The sequence below is a fragment of the Mus caroli genome, unplaced genomic scaffold (assembly GCF_978045245.1).
Source record: "Mus caroli unplaced genomic scaffold, Mus_caroli_1 scaffold_18, whole genome shotgun sequence".
NCBI classification, from domain to species: Eukaryota; Metazoa; Chordata; class Mammalia; order Rodentia; family Muridae; genus Mus; species Mus caroli.
The window spans coordinates 3,690,001-3,705,260 of NW_028227273.1; the positions used below are offsets into that span (position 1 = coordinate 3,690,001).

At 38.1% G+C, this 15,260-nt stretch overlaps 1 protein-coding gene across 35 annotated transcripts in view; it reads left to right on the plus strand.

Moving 5' to 3' along the window:
• The window catches only part of Nrxn1 (neurexin 1), a 1,038,549-nt gene that overhangs the window by 2,362 nt on the left and 1,020,927 nt on the right, over positions 1-15,260 (plus strand). For all 35 annotated transcript variants that reach the window (XR_003835266.2, XM_085832802.1, XM_085832806.1 and 32 more), the window contains exon 2: positions 1,046-2,701. Coding sequence is in view for 34 of the 35 variants with exons in the window: in XM_085832802.1 (XP_085688928.1) it covers positions 1,930-2,701 (772 nt within the window). In the remaining variant the exon portion in view is untranslated. The remainder of the gene's footprint in view (positions 1-1,045; positions 2,702-15,260) is intronic.

Genomic DNA, 15,260 nt, shown 5'->3' on the forward strand with positions numbered 1-15,260 from the left:
GGAGATACTGAGACATGGTAGGGTGACATGTTTGCTTGGAATGACTGAATAATATATTTTTTTATTTTAATTGAGTTATTTAGCCTTAAGAATTCAAGCCCCTCCTTGAAGATTTATATTTCTGTACCTTAGATTAGAGTTGAATAAAAGGAAGTGATTTAATGGCAGAGTGAGTGATTCAAAGGTATGGCTTTAAATTCTAGCATCCTGGAGCCATAACAGCTGAGGTGACATACATGCCAACTGTTGTGACCACACAAATTCTAATGGCTGACACCCAGATAAGGACTTGAGGAGGAATCTGATCACTATACGGTTAGGCAGAAGATCCGATACTCATTTCTGAATGGACTCATATTATGGTAGTAAGGACATAAATAAATACTGCAAACATTGTCATTTAGATGTTTTTTTATATAATAACATTGTATATTTGATTTTAAATGAGGAATATATTTTCTTGAAAATTTCAAGAGACCCTCAAGAAGCCACTATATTCTTGTTGTCTGGGAGACAAGTAAAAATGTAGGAATTGCTATACAAATATACAATAGTATTTTCCTGCTGAAAGTTTGATGTATTTTACCTGTTGTAAAATTTGTTATTAAAGGAGGTTTAAATAAGTTGGATTATCTGTACATGTAACTAACATACAGTGCAAGTAGAAAACCTTTACAAAGGTTTTCCATTTCTCTCCTCATACATTTTAGAAATTAAGGATTTCTTGGGCAATTGGGAAGAATATCATAATCAAAATGTTTTTTTAAAAATCTGGTCACTAATGAACAGATATGGTAAACTTAAGGTTGTAATTGCTTGTTCTAAAAGTGTGACAATACTTGGAAACATGAAGTTTTACTGTAAGTCCACACACACACACACACACACACACACACACACACACACACACGTACCAGTATCCACCTAGATTAACTCCTTGGTTTGATAAAACCACTGTTTATTTACCTGCTTTCCTAGTTGAGTAATGACTTGTATGATACTATAAATAACTACAGGCCCTAATTTTTATTTCAATTTTCTACAGATTTCTGAGTTCTTATAAACGTCAAAATAAAATCAAAATGCATCACCAACATACAACCAATTGACATGCTGGAATCTTAGGGTGGTCTTGCAGAGACAGAGAAAAGAGAAGAGTTCGAGGGATTGATTTCACCATCTAACAGCTTCTGGCTATTTCACAGCAGGTTTGAGACCTACCTACCTACAGGGCTCATAAACATAAATCGAATCAGCCTGGGAGGGCCTGCACAGGAAATTTGGCCTTGGCTTTAGTGGTGCTGGAAGCCCATGATATGACAGAAGTAGGCCTCTGAATCTATTCTGGTGTCTCACTCTGTCCTTTCTCCTTCTGTGCTTGGAGCCAACATCTGGAGGGGCCTCGAGGCCTGCCAAGCAGCCAAAGATCCTGGCTCAGTGTTGGCTTCGTGTTCCTCTCTGAGAAAAGTGTGTTTCTTCAGATTCTGCTCTCCTACTGCTGGCACCGCGCCGGTGGTACTTTGAAGGTTTTGGTCCTGGAATATTTGAAGTACCTGTTGGTGCCACAGATGTCCTTACTTAAACATCATCGGATGCAAATGGATCAGTGATCGCTCTTGAGCCTCGGTGGCCGTCCTTTTCAGAACGTTGCCTCCAAAGTGTATCCCCCCTTTGGCCTGGAAGTTCTGCGGCTATCCCATAGGACTGGGGTCTCCACTTTCCAGTTGGAAGGAGACTACTGGGAGAGAGGAAGGGGCTGCTGGAAGAGAAGAAGAAGGAAAAAAGAGCTGAAGGAGGGTGCGCCCCTCCCACTGCCGCCTCCCCCCTCCCTCCCACTCCTCTGTGGACCCCCATTTCTCTGTGAAGGTGTCCAGGACCGCTTCGACCCTGTCGCCCCCGGCTCCCCCCCGCCGCACCCCAGCCCCGAGCATGGGGACGGCGCTGGTCCAGCGCGGGGGCTGCTGTCTCCTCTGCCTGTCGCTGCTGCTGCTGGGCTGCTGGGCAGAGCTGGGCAGCGGGCTGGAGTTCCCGGGCGCCGAGGGCCAGTGGACGCGCTTCCCCAAGTGGAACGCGTGCTGCGAGAGCGAGATGAGCTTCCAGCTGAAGACGCGCAGTGCCCGCGGCCTCGTGCTCTACTTCGACGACGAGGGCTTCTGCGACTTCCTCGAGCTCATCCTGACACGCGGCGGCCGCCTACAGCTCAGCTTCTCCATCTTCTGCGCCGAGCCCGCCACGCTGTTGGCCGACACGCCGGTCAACGACGGCGCCTGGCACAGCGTGCGCATCCGCCGCCAGTTCCGCAACACCACGCTCTACATCGACCGCGCCGAGGCCAAGTGGGTGGAGGTCAAGTCCAAGCGCAGGGACATGACAGTGTTCAGCGGGCTCTTCGTGGGCGGCCTGCCACCCGAACTGCGCGCCGCGGCCCTCAAGCTCACGCTGGCCTCGGTGCGCGAGCGCGAGCCCTTCAAGGGCTGGATCCGTGATGTCCGGGTCAACTCGTCACAGGCCCTGCCGGTGGACGGCGGCGAGGTCAAGCTGGACGACGAGCCTCCCAACAGCGGTGGTGGGAGCCCATGCGAGGCGGGCGAAGAAGGCGAGGGCGGCGTGTGCCTCAACGGGGGCGTGTGCTCCGTGGTCGACGACCAGGCCGTATGCGACTGCTCGAGGACCGGCTTCCGTGGCAAGGACTGCAGCCAAGGTAAGGCCCGCCAGACCCCGCAGAGCCTCGGCCTGGGCTGGGAGGGAGGCCGGTGCATGGGGCCTTCCTCCTCCGGAAGCCTCTGGGTGAAGGCCTGTCCCTCCCCGCCATGCTGCCTCCCTCTGCAGCCTCTTAGGAGGCACGCCGTCCACATCTCCAGAGGGAGGTCATGTCCATGTGACCTCCTCCCAATGGACAAAATCCCGCAGTGGAACATTGGCAGGTCCCTGTAAATCCTATGGCCACTGCCTACCTAAATGGCCCTCTACTGCCCTGTACCATCAGTAGCCATAGTATCCAGACATTGCCTGTAAGGTTGTTGACAGCTGTCTAGAAGACTGAACATGTGTTTGGTGAGAAAACTAGATGGAGGGTAAGCAGCTGTGGGCTTGCAGTAGAGCAGTCCATATGGTTACTGGTCACAGCACACTTGACAGGCCATAGACCACGGGTGCCTTTGCAAATCCAAGACCTGACCCTGGTGTGGAAGAGAGATTTTCTTCACGAACAGGAGGCTTTTTAGAAACTATTGGTTCCCATGGTTCTGTCCCAATCCCAAATTTGTCATATTTAAGAAGAATTTTTTGATTTCTTTGGTTTCTTCAAGTGTGAGATAGCTCAGCTAACATTGAGGAATGTTAGAGATGAGACAATGTATTCCTTGATTAACAAATGCTTGGTAACAAAATAGAACAGTGTATGTGTTGCTGGATCAGGAAGATTGAACAGGATGCATGTGAGCCATGGTAGGAGATTTTTCCAAGGATAGTCACCTGATAACATTCATCTGAGTAGCAGAAGTCGAATTGTTTCTGTGGTCCTTAAGGGCTTAAAATAAACAAAGTACATCTAAGCATTATCTTCACTTTACATCTAAAATTCTGTTTTCTATGTATCTCTTCCATGTTGTTTGTTTGTTTATTTATTTATTTATTTATATTTATTTATTATGACAGTGACCAAGGAAAATACAATTGTATGACTTCAGGAAAACCTCTAAACAGAAAGTGGGTGAATGGTATTCCTAGGATGAAACATGAATGTGTTAGAGGCTAAGCAGGATGGGTGGCTTGGTATATTCCATTAGGTAAAATCAGGGCAGCCAATGCCCTTATAGTTGTAGTGCAAAGATAAATTATTATATCTGACTTGAAAAGACTGGGACAAAAAGCTCTGTGTGGCTGTATTTTATTGTGTAATGTATGGTATTCTTTTTGTTTTTGTTTTTTCTTGGTTTTGTTTCTTTCTTACTTTTTTTTTTTTTTTTTTTGGCTGATACTGTTGAGAGAAGTAAGCCTTTGTAATTCTTATTAGACTTGGCAGCTCTCTCATTTGGCCTTAAAAGAAAGGAAGACATGATGAAATTTGTAACAGCTTAAACAGCAAAGGGACTTAGTTAGAGGGGAAAAATGTTATTCAGGAGTGGTCTGTAGCTTCCATGGGAACAGTGATGGGATGGCCAAGAATTATTAACTACGATTTGTTTTCATATGGGTTTGTGTTAGGTATTTTGGTATAAGGAGTTAGAGATGACCCCGTGTCCCACACTATACTTTCAGCTCTGCTGGTGAATTTCCATAAACATAAAATCAGATTTCATGTTTTTTAAAAAATGACACAGAACAATCCTTTTCCTCTACAAAATCTAGATGACTTGTAAATCATGACTATGATAACTATAAGAGATCAATTCAGTTGTACAACTTGAAGCTGCCTATATTATGCTGATTAATAGAGAATGGCAAATATTATTTTTATGGAAAAAATACTCCTCTAGGCATCCTAATGCCACTTTAAATGATAAAGAAGGCAACTTAATGAAATATAACTTTCTTTCTTAAATTAAGAAACAAACATGACACAATGACAGCTTGTACTGTGTGGGAGAGTGTTTTAAATGAATTTTAAAAATATTTCTATGCATTTTAATGTAGGGAACCAAGGATCATGCATAATCAGAAACAGTTAAGACTGAAGAAAGCCTGCAAAAAAAAAAGTAATGTTAAAAAGAAACAGAAAAAGATGCTTCCAAAATACATTTTATTTTGGCAAAGGCATAGCTATTTCTGTAAGGTGCATGATTTGAAATTAAGAGGAGGAATATTGGGGCATTATAATAACTGATGCCTAAGGAAACTCATCCCAAGGAAGTCAGTCCATCAGCATTGTTCTGAACATTCATTCATTTTGAAATTTTAAGCTGAAAGAGAAATACAAAGATCACCACTCATCATGGCAGGAAAACAAAAGGCTGAATTCCTTTCATTGTTAGAGAAATGGGAGGTGGAATGATTATGGCATAGTCTGTCTTCCCAGAAGTATTGGTTTGGCTTGGCTTATTTTCTCTGTTTCATGTATGTCAAGTGACTATTGAATAATTAATTGGAATGGATGCTTCTCCCAACACCGATCATGCGTGACAACTAGAGAAGATGATTTCTATTCAGACTAAGTGTAAACAAAGCTCTGTCTGCATTCAGTATTTACCCTGATTACTACGTTCTCTATAAACCCAATTAAAAAACATAAATAAATAAATATTCCTTACAGAACGTGTTCAGGAAAGATTACAGTTAAACTAATATTAAGCACAAAGTTAAAGCATATCCAGTCCTGACAATCCTTTTATACTTAGTTTTGGAATTTCATTTTATTGTAGTGGCCTTCTATTTGAAACAATTAAGAATAAAAATATGGTAACGATATCTAGAGATAACAATCTGGTTTTATCCTCCCCATCTACAATGTCTGATATAATCTGTACGTATGACTTTCCAGAAAATTTTTGTTAAATGAGTTCTGTTTCATCCTTGCTATATTTACGTGGGCTTAATAAGATTTATTGATTTTTCTACATGATTATGTACTGTTGGAGAGAAAACACCAGAAAAGTTATGCTTCATGATCAGGTTAATGACAGAGCCTAAAACAGATCATAATCACCTTATTTCCAAATCATGTTTTTTCTCATGTACTAAGTTTTACATCCTTCAGGTTTATTCTCTCTCTCTCTCTCTCTCTCTCTCTCTCTCTGTGTGTGTGTGTGTGTGTGTGTGTGTGGTCGGAGGAGGGTTAAGGTGTTTTTCAAAGAACAAAGATTCATATAAAACGGCCACAGAAACTGGTATTTTATGGACCATTGATGTTTCTGACTCTGAACATTACTCTCAGAACTCAACTACTTAACAATGTCATCCTTCTTGAATGATGGATGCTTATGGGGCACATAGTTTTTTCATTGGATTATACTCATCTAAGTGCGTCAGTGCCATTATTATTTAATAAGTTTCTACTTAAGCATAGTGATAGATTTCTAGGAGCTTCAAAAACTTAGAGAACTTCATGACCACCAATCTTAAAATTAAGGATAAAATGACAATCAATAAGACAGGAAATTGTATTTGTGATCCCCAGATCTAAGTAAGTTCTAGACATTTTAGGATCACATGTTAAAATCTCAAGCTAGGTTGTGATGCTCTTTTCTTTCAGTTTCTTATTTAAATTAATATAAAAACACATTATTGCTTAATATCATTGGGCATGGCAGTGTGGTAAATAAATGTCTTTAGCAAAGTACTGCTTCAATTAGGTCTTTTATGCAATTTATTAAAACCAGAGATTTGATGATATATTCATATATTTAGTAATACATCTTTCTTTTATATAAAGAATAGATTGTCTGCTTTGCACATGCCAGAGCATTAGGCTTATGCAATGGAATAGTGAGTACACTTAGAAGTAGATCTTACCTCATCAGCCATCCTATATTCTACTGAGGAGTCATACTATTATATATATATATATGCATATATACATATATGTGTATATGTTTATGAGTCTAAAAATAGGGATATATTTATTAAAATGGCTACACGATGTGTGGAATTTTAAAAGGTGAACCTCATCCACGAACCCCTTGAGGTGTGGTCATTAAACTTAAAGCTGAAGTGTGAGAGGTACTTGCTGCGTAAACATGGAAAGATGTAGTTGAGGGAAATTCAGAGGTACTGAAATCTGTATAGAATGTGGCACAGTTCATGCCACTGGCAGGAGCCCTCTTTGAATGGAACTCTCAGTCCATATTCAAGAACATAGTAGAGACAGGCCTTGCCTAGGTTTGCTGAACTATTCAAATATTTTAAGCTTCATAGACACAAGAATAGAGCACAGGAGATTAAAATGGCAGCCACAAATTTCTGTTTTACTAAGTGTTTATGAAACAGATTGAAAGGGGCCAAAGGAAATTAAAACTCAATTATGTTTGTCACTCAGCAGCAGTTGTTAAGCACCCACAATAAGGTGTAGCCCTAACTATTAGAGAAAGTGGAGGGGAAAGGTGCTTGACTGGAATCCTTCAAATCATAAGCATGTCTTAAGCAACTTGGAATCTTTGAGGGCTTAGTTGGGTATAGAGATTTAAGTTCATTTATTATTTAGGACGCTATTATCCACTTGTAAAATCATGATCCTAACTGCATAAATTATCAGTGTGTTTCTCTTGGCTATTCCAATGAATGCCATAGGCATCTGGAACACAGCAGCAATGTCATATTGTATCACTCTCCAAGGACAATACATTGTAGTCATTTTGTCTTTTTAACAGGAAGTAGCACATACTGGCTGTCGGGTGCTACACTGTAAACGGAATCCATTTACAATGGAATACTACTGTGTATAATATTTCTTCAGTTTCAACAGGAGCCTAAAATGTTTATAAAATTGTTTTTTTTAAGTTAAGTTGAAAACACTGAAGACAATGATACAGAGAAATTGCCAGAATTTTATTTGAGGTCTGACATTTAGCAGGAAGATTGGTTACCAAAGTTGAAAACCTTTGACTAGGACAAAGGTTATGAATAGATTCCTTTTCTGTGAAACATCCTGGATATGTCTTACTATGGGACAGTAAAACACTTCTGTTTACTTACAAGTATGAAATGATCTCAACACAGTTACCATTCTAGAATCCCCCAGGTCCATAGAATTAGTTTGAGTTTTATTTTGTCTCTTCTGTTGAGCGATTTTAGTTTACGGGCTAAATTGCTTATGCTTTCTGGTTTGCCTTTCTAAACAATACAAATGTAAAAGCTCAAAATTTTCTGTTTTTCAACTTAGGATTTAGTATAGGATCAGAATTTGCTTCACATGACCATTGTGAAAATTAAGCTGCTGTCTGTAAAGAGAGAATGGTGGGTGACCGAGCTGGGCAGTGGGTGGTATCTGCTTGCTTCTCCTTTTGTTCCTGTCAGGACCACCAGCCTTCTTCTCATTGAGCCCATTTTTCTTGAAGGGGTCTTGCACATGAAATCTGAATTCCAAAGCAGTAATGTAAACTTTCAGCTTAAGAATAAAGGAAATAATGAAGATAATAAGACTTTGTTTCTGTTTTATACAGTTGTTTTAAGGTTGTGTCTTTTAAAGCTCTGATTCAAAATTCAAAAAAAAATCTTAGAATTTATCGAGTCATAAAATTCTAAAGGTCTAATACCCTTCACATAATGTCAGCACTCTGCCTCAATCCTGTACTTAAATAGCATTCTTTCCAACTTACCATTTGTGTAAAGTTGTGCTTGGCAGAGGCTGCAGCTCAAGAGCCAAAGACTTTTAGCTTTTGCAAACACTGGGTTGGATTCCCAGGAGTTGGCAAAAAAAAAAAAACAAAAGCAAGAAATTAATTTTCACTGTCTTTAAAGTCTATAGTATTACTATTTATCTATAATAGGAGCCTTTTAAATGGCCAGCATAAGCAATTGTGTCCAATTTATAATTTTTTTTGATTTTCATTTAAAAGATAAATATACTTATATATTTGCTGAAGGCAGGCTACTAATATATTTGAGATTTAAAATTTTTAAATTTAAAACATATGTTATGGTTATCACAAATAAATTACATTTTTATTCATATATATGATAGTGTAATTCTGTTCTAATTTGGCCTTCATTAAACAAAATGGGACAACTAAACTGATTATTTAAAAACAATCACATCATTGGACAAAAAAACTACTGGGATTGTGTTAAGTGTTGAGTCATTTTCAGTTGTATTGAGGGAATTAGAAGGTGAGTCTGACATGCTCCCCAGCAGTCACCAGCCACTGTTTCTCCCAGTCTGTGTCTCTCCCAGCTGTCTCTGGTTGTTACAGTGAAGCAGAGATGAATAGGGATGAAGAATTATATTTGGCCGCAGTCAAGCTCTGTCTTATAATTATGAACTTACTGTTAAAGTAACTGTGCAAACAACTTACAGAACACCCATAAACATTCCTAGTACAATTTTGAACAACTTTTTATATAAAAATGTATTTTATTAAGATATTATGTAAATCCTAGTCGGCCATCAGTGGAAAGAGAGGCGCATTGGTCTTGCAAACTTCATATACCTCAGTACAGGGGAACGCCAGGGCCAAGAAGTAGGAGTGGGTGGGTAGGGGAGTGTGGGGGGGAGGGAATGGGGGACTTTTGGGATAGCATTGAACATGTAAATGAAGAAAATACCTAATAAAAATAATAATAAAAATAATAAAAAGATATTATGTAAGGTGTACATGTATTATTATGCACTTCTGAATGTTTTACGGCTCAATCCTTTTTTTCCCTTCTTACTTAGAAGTACAAGAATAGATATATTTGCATAGATTCTTGAACAGTAAATTTCGAAATCTCTAATTGGGTGATGAAAAAAAAAATGTTTTGCTGGCCATTTTCTATTGAGTTTTTCCACGACTCTGTGGTTTTGTCTTTACTGTCCTCAGTCTAGAGTATGGATATTTCTACTCTAGTATAGAAATGAAGATAGGAGGATGCTTTCTCAGATTCTTTTACTACCTTATCATTTACCTAGTATGTGTGTGTGTGTGTGTGAGTGCAAACAAAACATGATTTAAGATATGAAGAAAAATTTTAGTTGTGACTTTGCCTTTAAATAAGCATTAAATTAGGATAAGGCCACTTGTGTTCTGTGGTTTAGGTTCTAAGAAGCCTCATAGTCAGCTAAAACTTTTATGGTTCCAGCTGGCCTACCATATAGAGTGTGTGAGGGTGGTTGATTTGTGGTTTAGGGTTTCTTACAAAACTCTAAATCTACTCAGTGTCGTGTTTGTAGGATGTCATATTCAAGGTCAAAGATTAAGTACTACTTTAGTACTATCACTTTAGGATTATTTTGATGTTCTTTTGACCACTAATACCCGGATTTGATGGGATTCTTCTACTGCACATTGATATATGGAGAACATAGTAACAATATTAGTGTTCTTGTTTCCCTTGGGTAAAAATCTAAACCAAACACATATAACTTAGGGCAAAAACTCATACAAATAATATTATAATCCCATTGGTATGGAGAGTTAAAGAAATACAAGTAGTCTATAATAACAGAGGTCAGAATAGAGGAACTGACCAGTGATGTTGACAGAGAGTGGAACTTTGGGCCTGGGTGGTAGTTCTTTGGGATACATAATTGTGAGGTTTATCTGATTATACACAGAAGATTTGTGTATTTTACTGTATGTAAGAGCAAATCAACCTCAAAGAAACTCCTTCAAATTAAAAATGATTGCTTCTTGATGAAAATCAGTACATTTATAAATTATATATGAACACTAAGATATAAGATAATCTTTAGAGAGAATTCACTGTACAAAATTTTATTCAAAATATCCAATGTTTGTAATATATATGAAAACATCTTGAGAGCAGACACATTTATGTATAAATAAATTCGGAACAAATAGAGTTCTCTGTTTTAAATACCTTATACAACGTTGAATTATTTTTCAATTTCTGATGTTCTAATAATATTTAGAAATACAATACACTGTTAATTTTGATTTATAGTGTTTAAACATGTATCTACCCATTACAGTTGATCAGTGTAAACCTTCCAAGTTGGACAACCCAAATGCTAAATTGGCAAGTGCTGATAACTTTGAATGAGCCCAGTCAATACTTAAGTGAGTAGATATTGGAAAACACATTACTAGATAGTCTAATCAAATTCTCACAAATCCTCTAAGTCTATAAATAACCATGCTCTCCAAAAATGCTGTAGTCTAATTATTTAAAGTCTGGTAGTTCACCAGAGCTGCACATATCTTGTAAACATGAATATGTAAACATGCTTAAATTGTTAAAATTTAAATGCTTAAATTTGTTTAAATGCTTAAAATTGTTCTGTTTCCTTCATAGTACTTACAATTACTTTATTTCACTTCAGTGAAATCATTTTATATTGTGTTCTATCCACCTTACCTTGCTTATTTCTCCAACAGTATTATTTCCCTAACTTTGTAACATTTCTATTTTACTTAGTATGAGTCAAGTACAGGCTATAGCCCAATATGAAGTTGATGGCTGGGTTGAAATCTGAGTCAGGGGCTCAAGCAGGCAGCTCTGCAACTGCATGACAAAGTCTGTGTATTCACTCATCAAAGGGTTAAAGGTTCTTGGGACAGTTGCCAAGTACTTTAAGTGAATGTTTCACAATTAGGTCTTAGACTTGCAGGTTGTAGCAGACTTACAATTAGTAGCATTTCCCATTATGAGGTCAGAACTAAAAGTCCATCGAGTGTATTTGCTCCTATTGTGGGTCTTCTAATAGTAGGATGTTTAGTGTGCTGACTAAACACCAGTCACCAAAAGAAAAATTTTCATATATTACACCCAAAAGACACTACTCTGTCATTTTGAGTTACAAAGAATGAATCTTTACAAACTACAGTATAGTGAATTTCTTCCAGTTTTAAAGTTTGGGAAATAAATTTTGAAATTATAAAAGTCCATTGTGGTTTGGTACAAATGTAACCACATGGATCAGTCAAGTCCCTGGTACTTACTGAGTTGGACTACAGTTCTGCTAAAGATACAGGTATTGGATATTGGAGAAAGCATTGCTAGTTAGTCCATTTGTATGCAAAAACGAGAGTTAAATGAAGCTACAAAGTATAAAACTAGTGATTCTTTTGAATAAATGAGTTTGGCTTCATAACTCCTTGTCTAGCAGTAGTTCTCAGAGTTAGAAAGACATATCGTTTATGCTATTTCTGGTAGCCATATGAAGCTATTATTAGAAGGAAATGGGAGGGTTTTAGCTCACAAGCAAAGTGATGACCTGGACTGTTGTGTGACTCCTCCATGCTGTGTGGGATACTAGAGTTGGACGCAGACTTCACTCTATGGCAAGTGCTACTTCTAGAATACTTACATAGTTTGATTCCCAGAAAGATCTGAAAATTCAAACGTCAGAAAGGAAGATGCCAAATGGAACTCTCACTTCACCCGCGTTTTGCCCCTATGAATGCATTTCATTAATGACAGGCAGTGCATTTTGTGTGGATGTTCACCTGAAGCAGAGCAGCACTGATCAAAACTCAGAAACAATTATTGTCCATGATCTCACAATAATATCTGGGCCTCTCTGTAGAATCAGCTTAGCTTTATTGTTTCTTAGACACTGCTAGATTCTTAGTTCAGGAGAAGCAAGGATATTAAAGAGTCATGTTTTTCTTCTAAGTAATGATGTCTCTTTACAATTAAGCATGCCTGGATTCTCCTTAGGGAAATAGCTGGCATGGCAGCATATAAGTATAACTGCTGCTTGGAAGGTAACATTTTTTCTACCTTCAGTTCTTTTTCTTTAATGAAAGCTTGAATTCTCCCCACAATGAATATTATTATTTAAAATTATACATGATGCTTTATATACTAAATGCTTAATTTACTGATAACATTATGAAGTATGAAGTTATATACTGTATTCCATTATCCACATTGTGCAATTAAATGTGCAATAAGAGAAATTTATAAAAGATTATTTGGATCAAGTACAATGGAGTATTGAGAAGTTTAAAGAAAATGAGACTTTTATTTTGCTCCGTAAATGTATATGTATCTTTACATTGCACAGATATATATAAAAAATGACTTGTGAGAAAGTGATATTATCCGAGCAAAAATAGCTTGTAAAATCCTAATATTTACAGGAAAATCATCCAAAAATACATATCATTAAATTATAATCATCTATATGGCCAAAAACAGTTTTGTCATAGTTTTTTTTTTTTCCTCGCACAAGACCTTAGGAAAGTAGGAAGGTCATTCTTAATCTAAAATATTTGATTTGGGCCAAATAAATGGAAAAATGTGTTCTGTTACAAGCTTGTTTAAATGTGAGAACAGGAAAAGAAGTGGTGGGTAAATCTTTCCAAAGGGATGTTTAACAGTAGCATTGAGTTTAGATAGACAACTGTTTATGTCAAATTGGTTAAAACCCCTTATTTGGACTAAATAATACTAAAATTTTCTTTTACTTCTCTTATAATGTAATTATTGTACTTCTTGATGAACATTTAATATGAAAACTTCACTATGGAGCTGACGATAGCTCAAAACAAATGTGCTTTATACAGACCCTCCAAAACTATCTTTTTTATCAAGTACTGCAGCTACTGTTACAACATCCTGTAATTATGACTTCACTTGCCTTACACTGGCTTTGCGCCTTGATGTCCCTACACTGACCTGTGGACCGGCTCTCTGCCCACACACTTATCTTTGCCCTCTTTACCCGTTGGAGTGGCCAGGCTTATGTTTCCTTGAACTCAGGTTACAGCTGCTGTCTACATTGCAGACTCTCCTTAGGCTCTCCTGCTCAGGGGTCCTTCTCTGATGTGTCCTTCACACTGAGCCTGCTCACGGTGCATCCTCCGAAGTGTCTCCAATGCTGAGACTTAGTAGACACCTGCTTCTGCCATAGCACACTGCAGCACCATGTGAGGGCCATCTCTCATATTTCACCCCTTTTATAAGCTTTGCCATTATTCTTCTGGGAAACATAACTGGGTGAAAGGGGCTTTGTCACTGGCATAAATTCTTCCTGGAAAAAGGAAAAATGAGAGGGATGAAAAATCGTTTTGAGTTAAAAACAAAAGAAATAAATAAAAAAGCAAAGTATTCAAGAAAACCATTTCTGGATAGCTTGTCCTAGTCTTGTTTTCTTTGCCCAAATGATTTAAAGTGTATCCTCACCTTTGATCCTTCTATTATTTCATTGTTTACAATTCAAAACTCTTTATTAAAATAAAATTATATCCAAGGAGGTGAAATTTTAGCCCCTAGACATTGTTCACATTTGTGCTCTGAGCAACAGAAGGCAGGGTGTTTGGAAGCAAACATTAAGTATTGAAAACCAATACAAGTCTAAAAAAGGGAAATATCAAAAATATGAGCAAAATTCACTAATATTCATAGTGTAGGGAGATTGACAAGGGTATGTATCGGCCGTCTAGGGGTATTATTAAAGATTTTTTTTCTAAGCCAGGTGTAGTGGTGCACACATTTAATCCCAGCACTCAGGAGGCAGGCAGATTTCTGAGTTTGAGGCCAGCCTGGTCTACAGAGTGAGTTCCAGGACTGCCAGGGCTATACAGAGAAACCCTGTCTCGAAAAACCAAAGAAAAGAAAAAAAGAGATTTATTACTAATAGTAGAGGAATAGGGCTTAGGTTTTGAAAAATGCAAGTACTGTTAAGAGAAATGTGGATCCTTTAAAAATTAGTTAATGAGTTATTTCTACTCCTATTGAAGACACCGTTATTTTAAATTATCCAGATCATTAGATTTTTCAATATGAAAAGAAAACTGTTTGCAGTAAGCTATTAGGAGTTTAGAGAAACAGATAGTATACACACTCAATTAGCAAATACTGAGTTTTATTTTGGCACAAATGTGAATGCAAAGAAAGTGAAGAAACAACATGGCTTAGGTTTATTCTGGGTGGAGCAGTATGTTTTGATGCAACCAGGAATTGAAGTCCCTTTCTGATGGAGTGGGCTGGCTGAAGCATGGCTTCCTACAAAGCAGTAAATGCTATCACAGAGATGAGTAATGATGGGAGAAGCTGATATTCCTATCAGCTTCTGACAGGAAGCTAGTCTTGTGCTCTTAGTGAACAACTTCACTTGACGGCATTGATACAGTGTTATCCTAGGCTCTCATTCTTGACCATCCAATGTGTTGTAGCCTCCTTATTATTTTCCTTATCTTACAATTCCTTATCCATCAGCCAAAGCTGTTCCTCCAGTGTCAAAATGACCCTTTCCATTAGTTCAAGGGAAAAGCACCAGTTCATTAGAATGTCAGGTAAACACTTATACCTTGCTGTCTGTATCTGCCCAGTCTCTTTCTGGACAGTTTTCTCCCATCTAAAACCTTGTGATCCAAGCCAATCACTTTTGATGATATGAGCAGTATTTACATTTATGTCTTAGAGCCTTCCTTAGTCCTTTTCTTTCCAAACTTCATGATTTCTATGTAATGTCTCTTGAATGAAATTTTACCAATCACGCATCTGTTATGCTCTTTGTGAAATTCATCCTGAAACCCCTTCCTGGTCATTCCCACTTCAGAAGAACTTTTGCTGCTTTGTATAGTCGGAGTTCTTAGATTCAGTGCAGTTGTTATAATAATTGATCATCTTTCCTATTTTTTTCAATTGTGTCTAAATCTTCTGAGTAACACTTATGCCTTCCAACTAACAGAGCTTGTCCCACAGTAGGGATC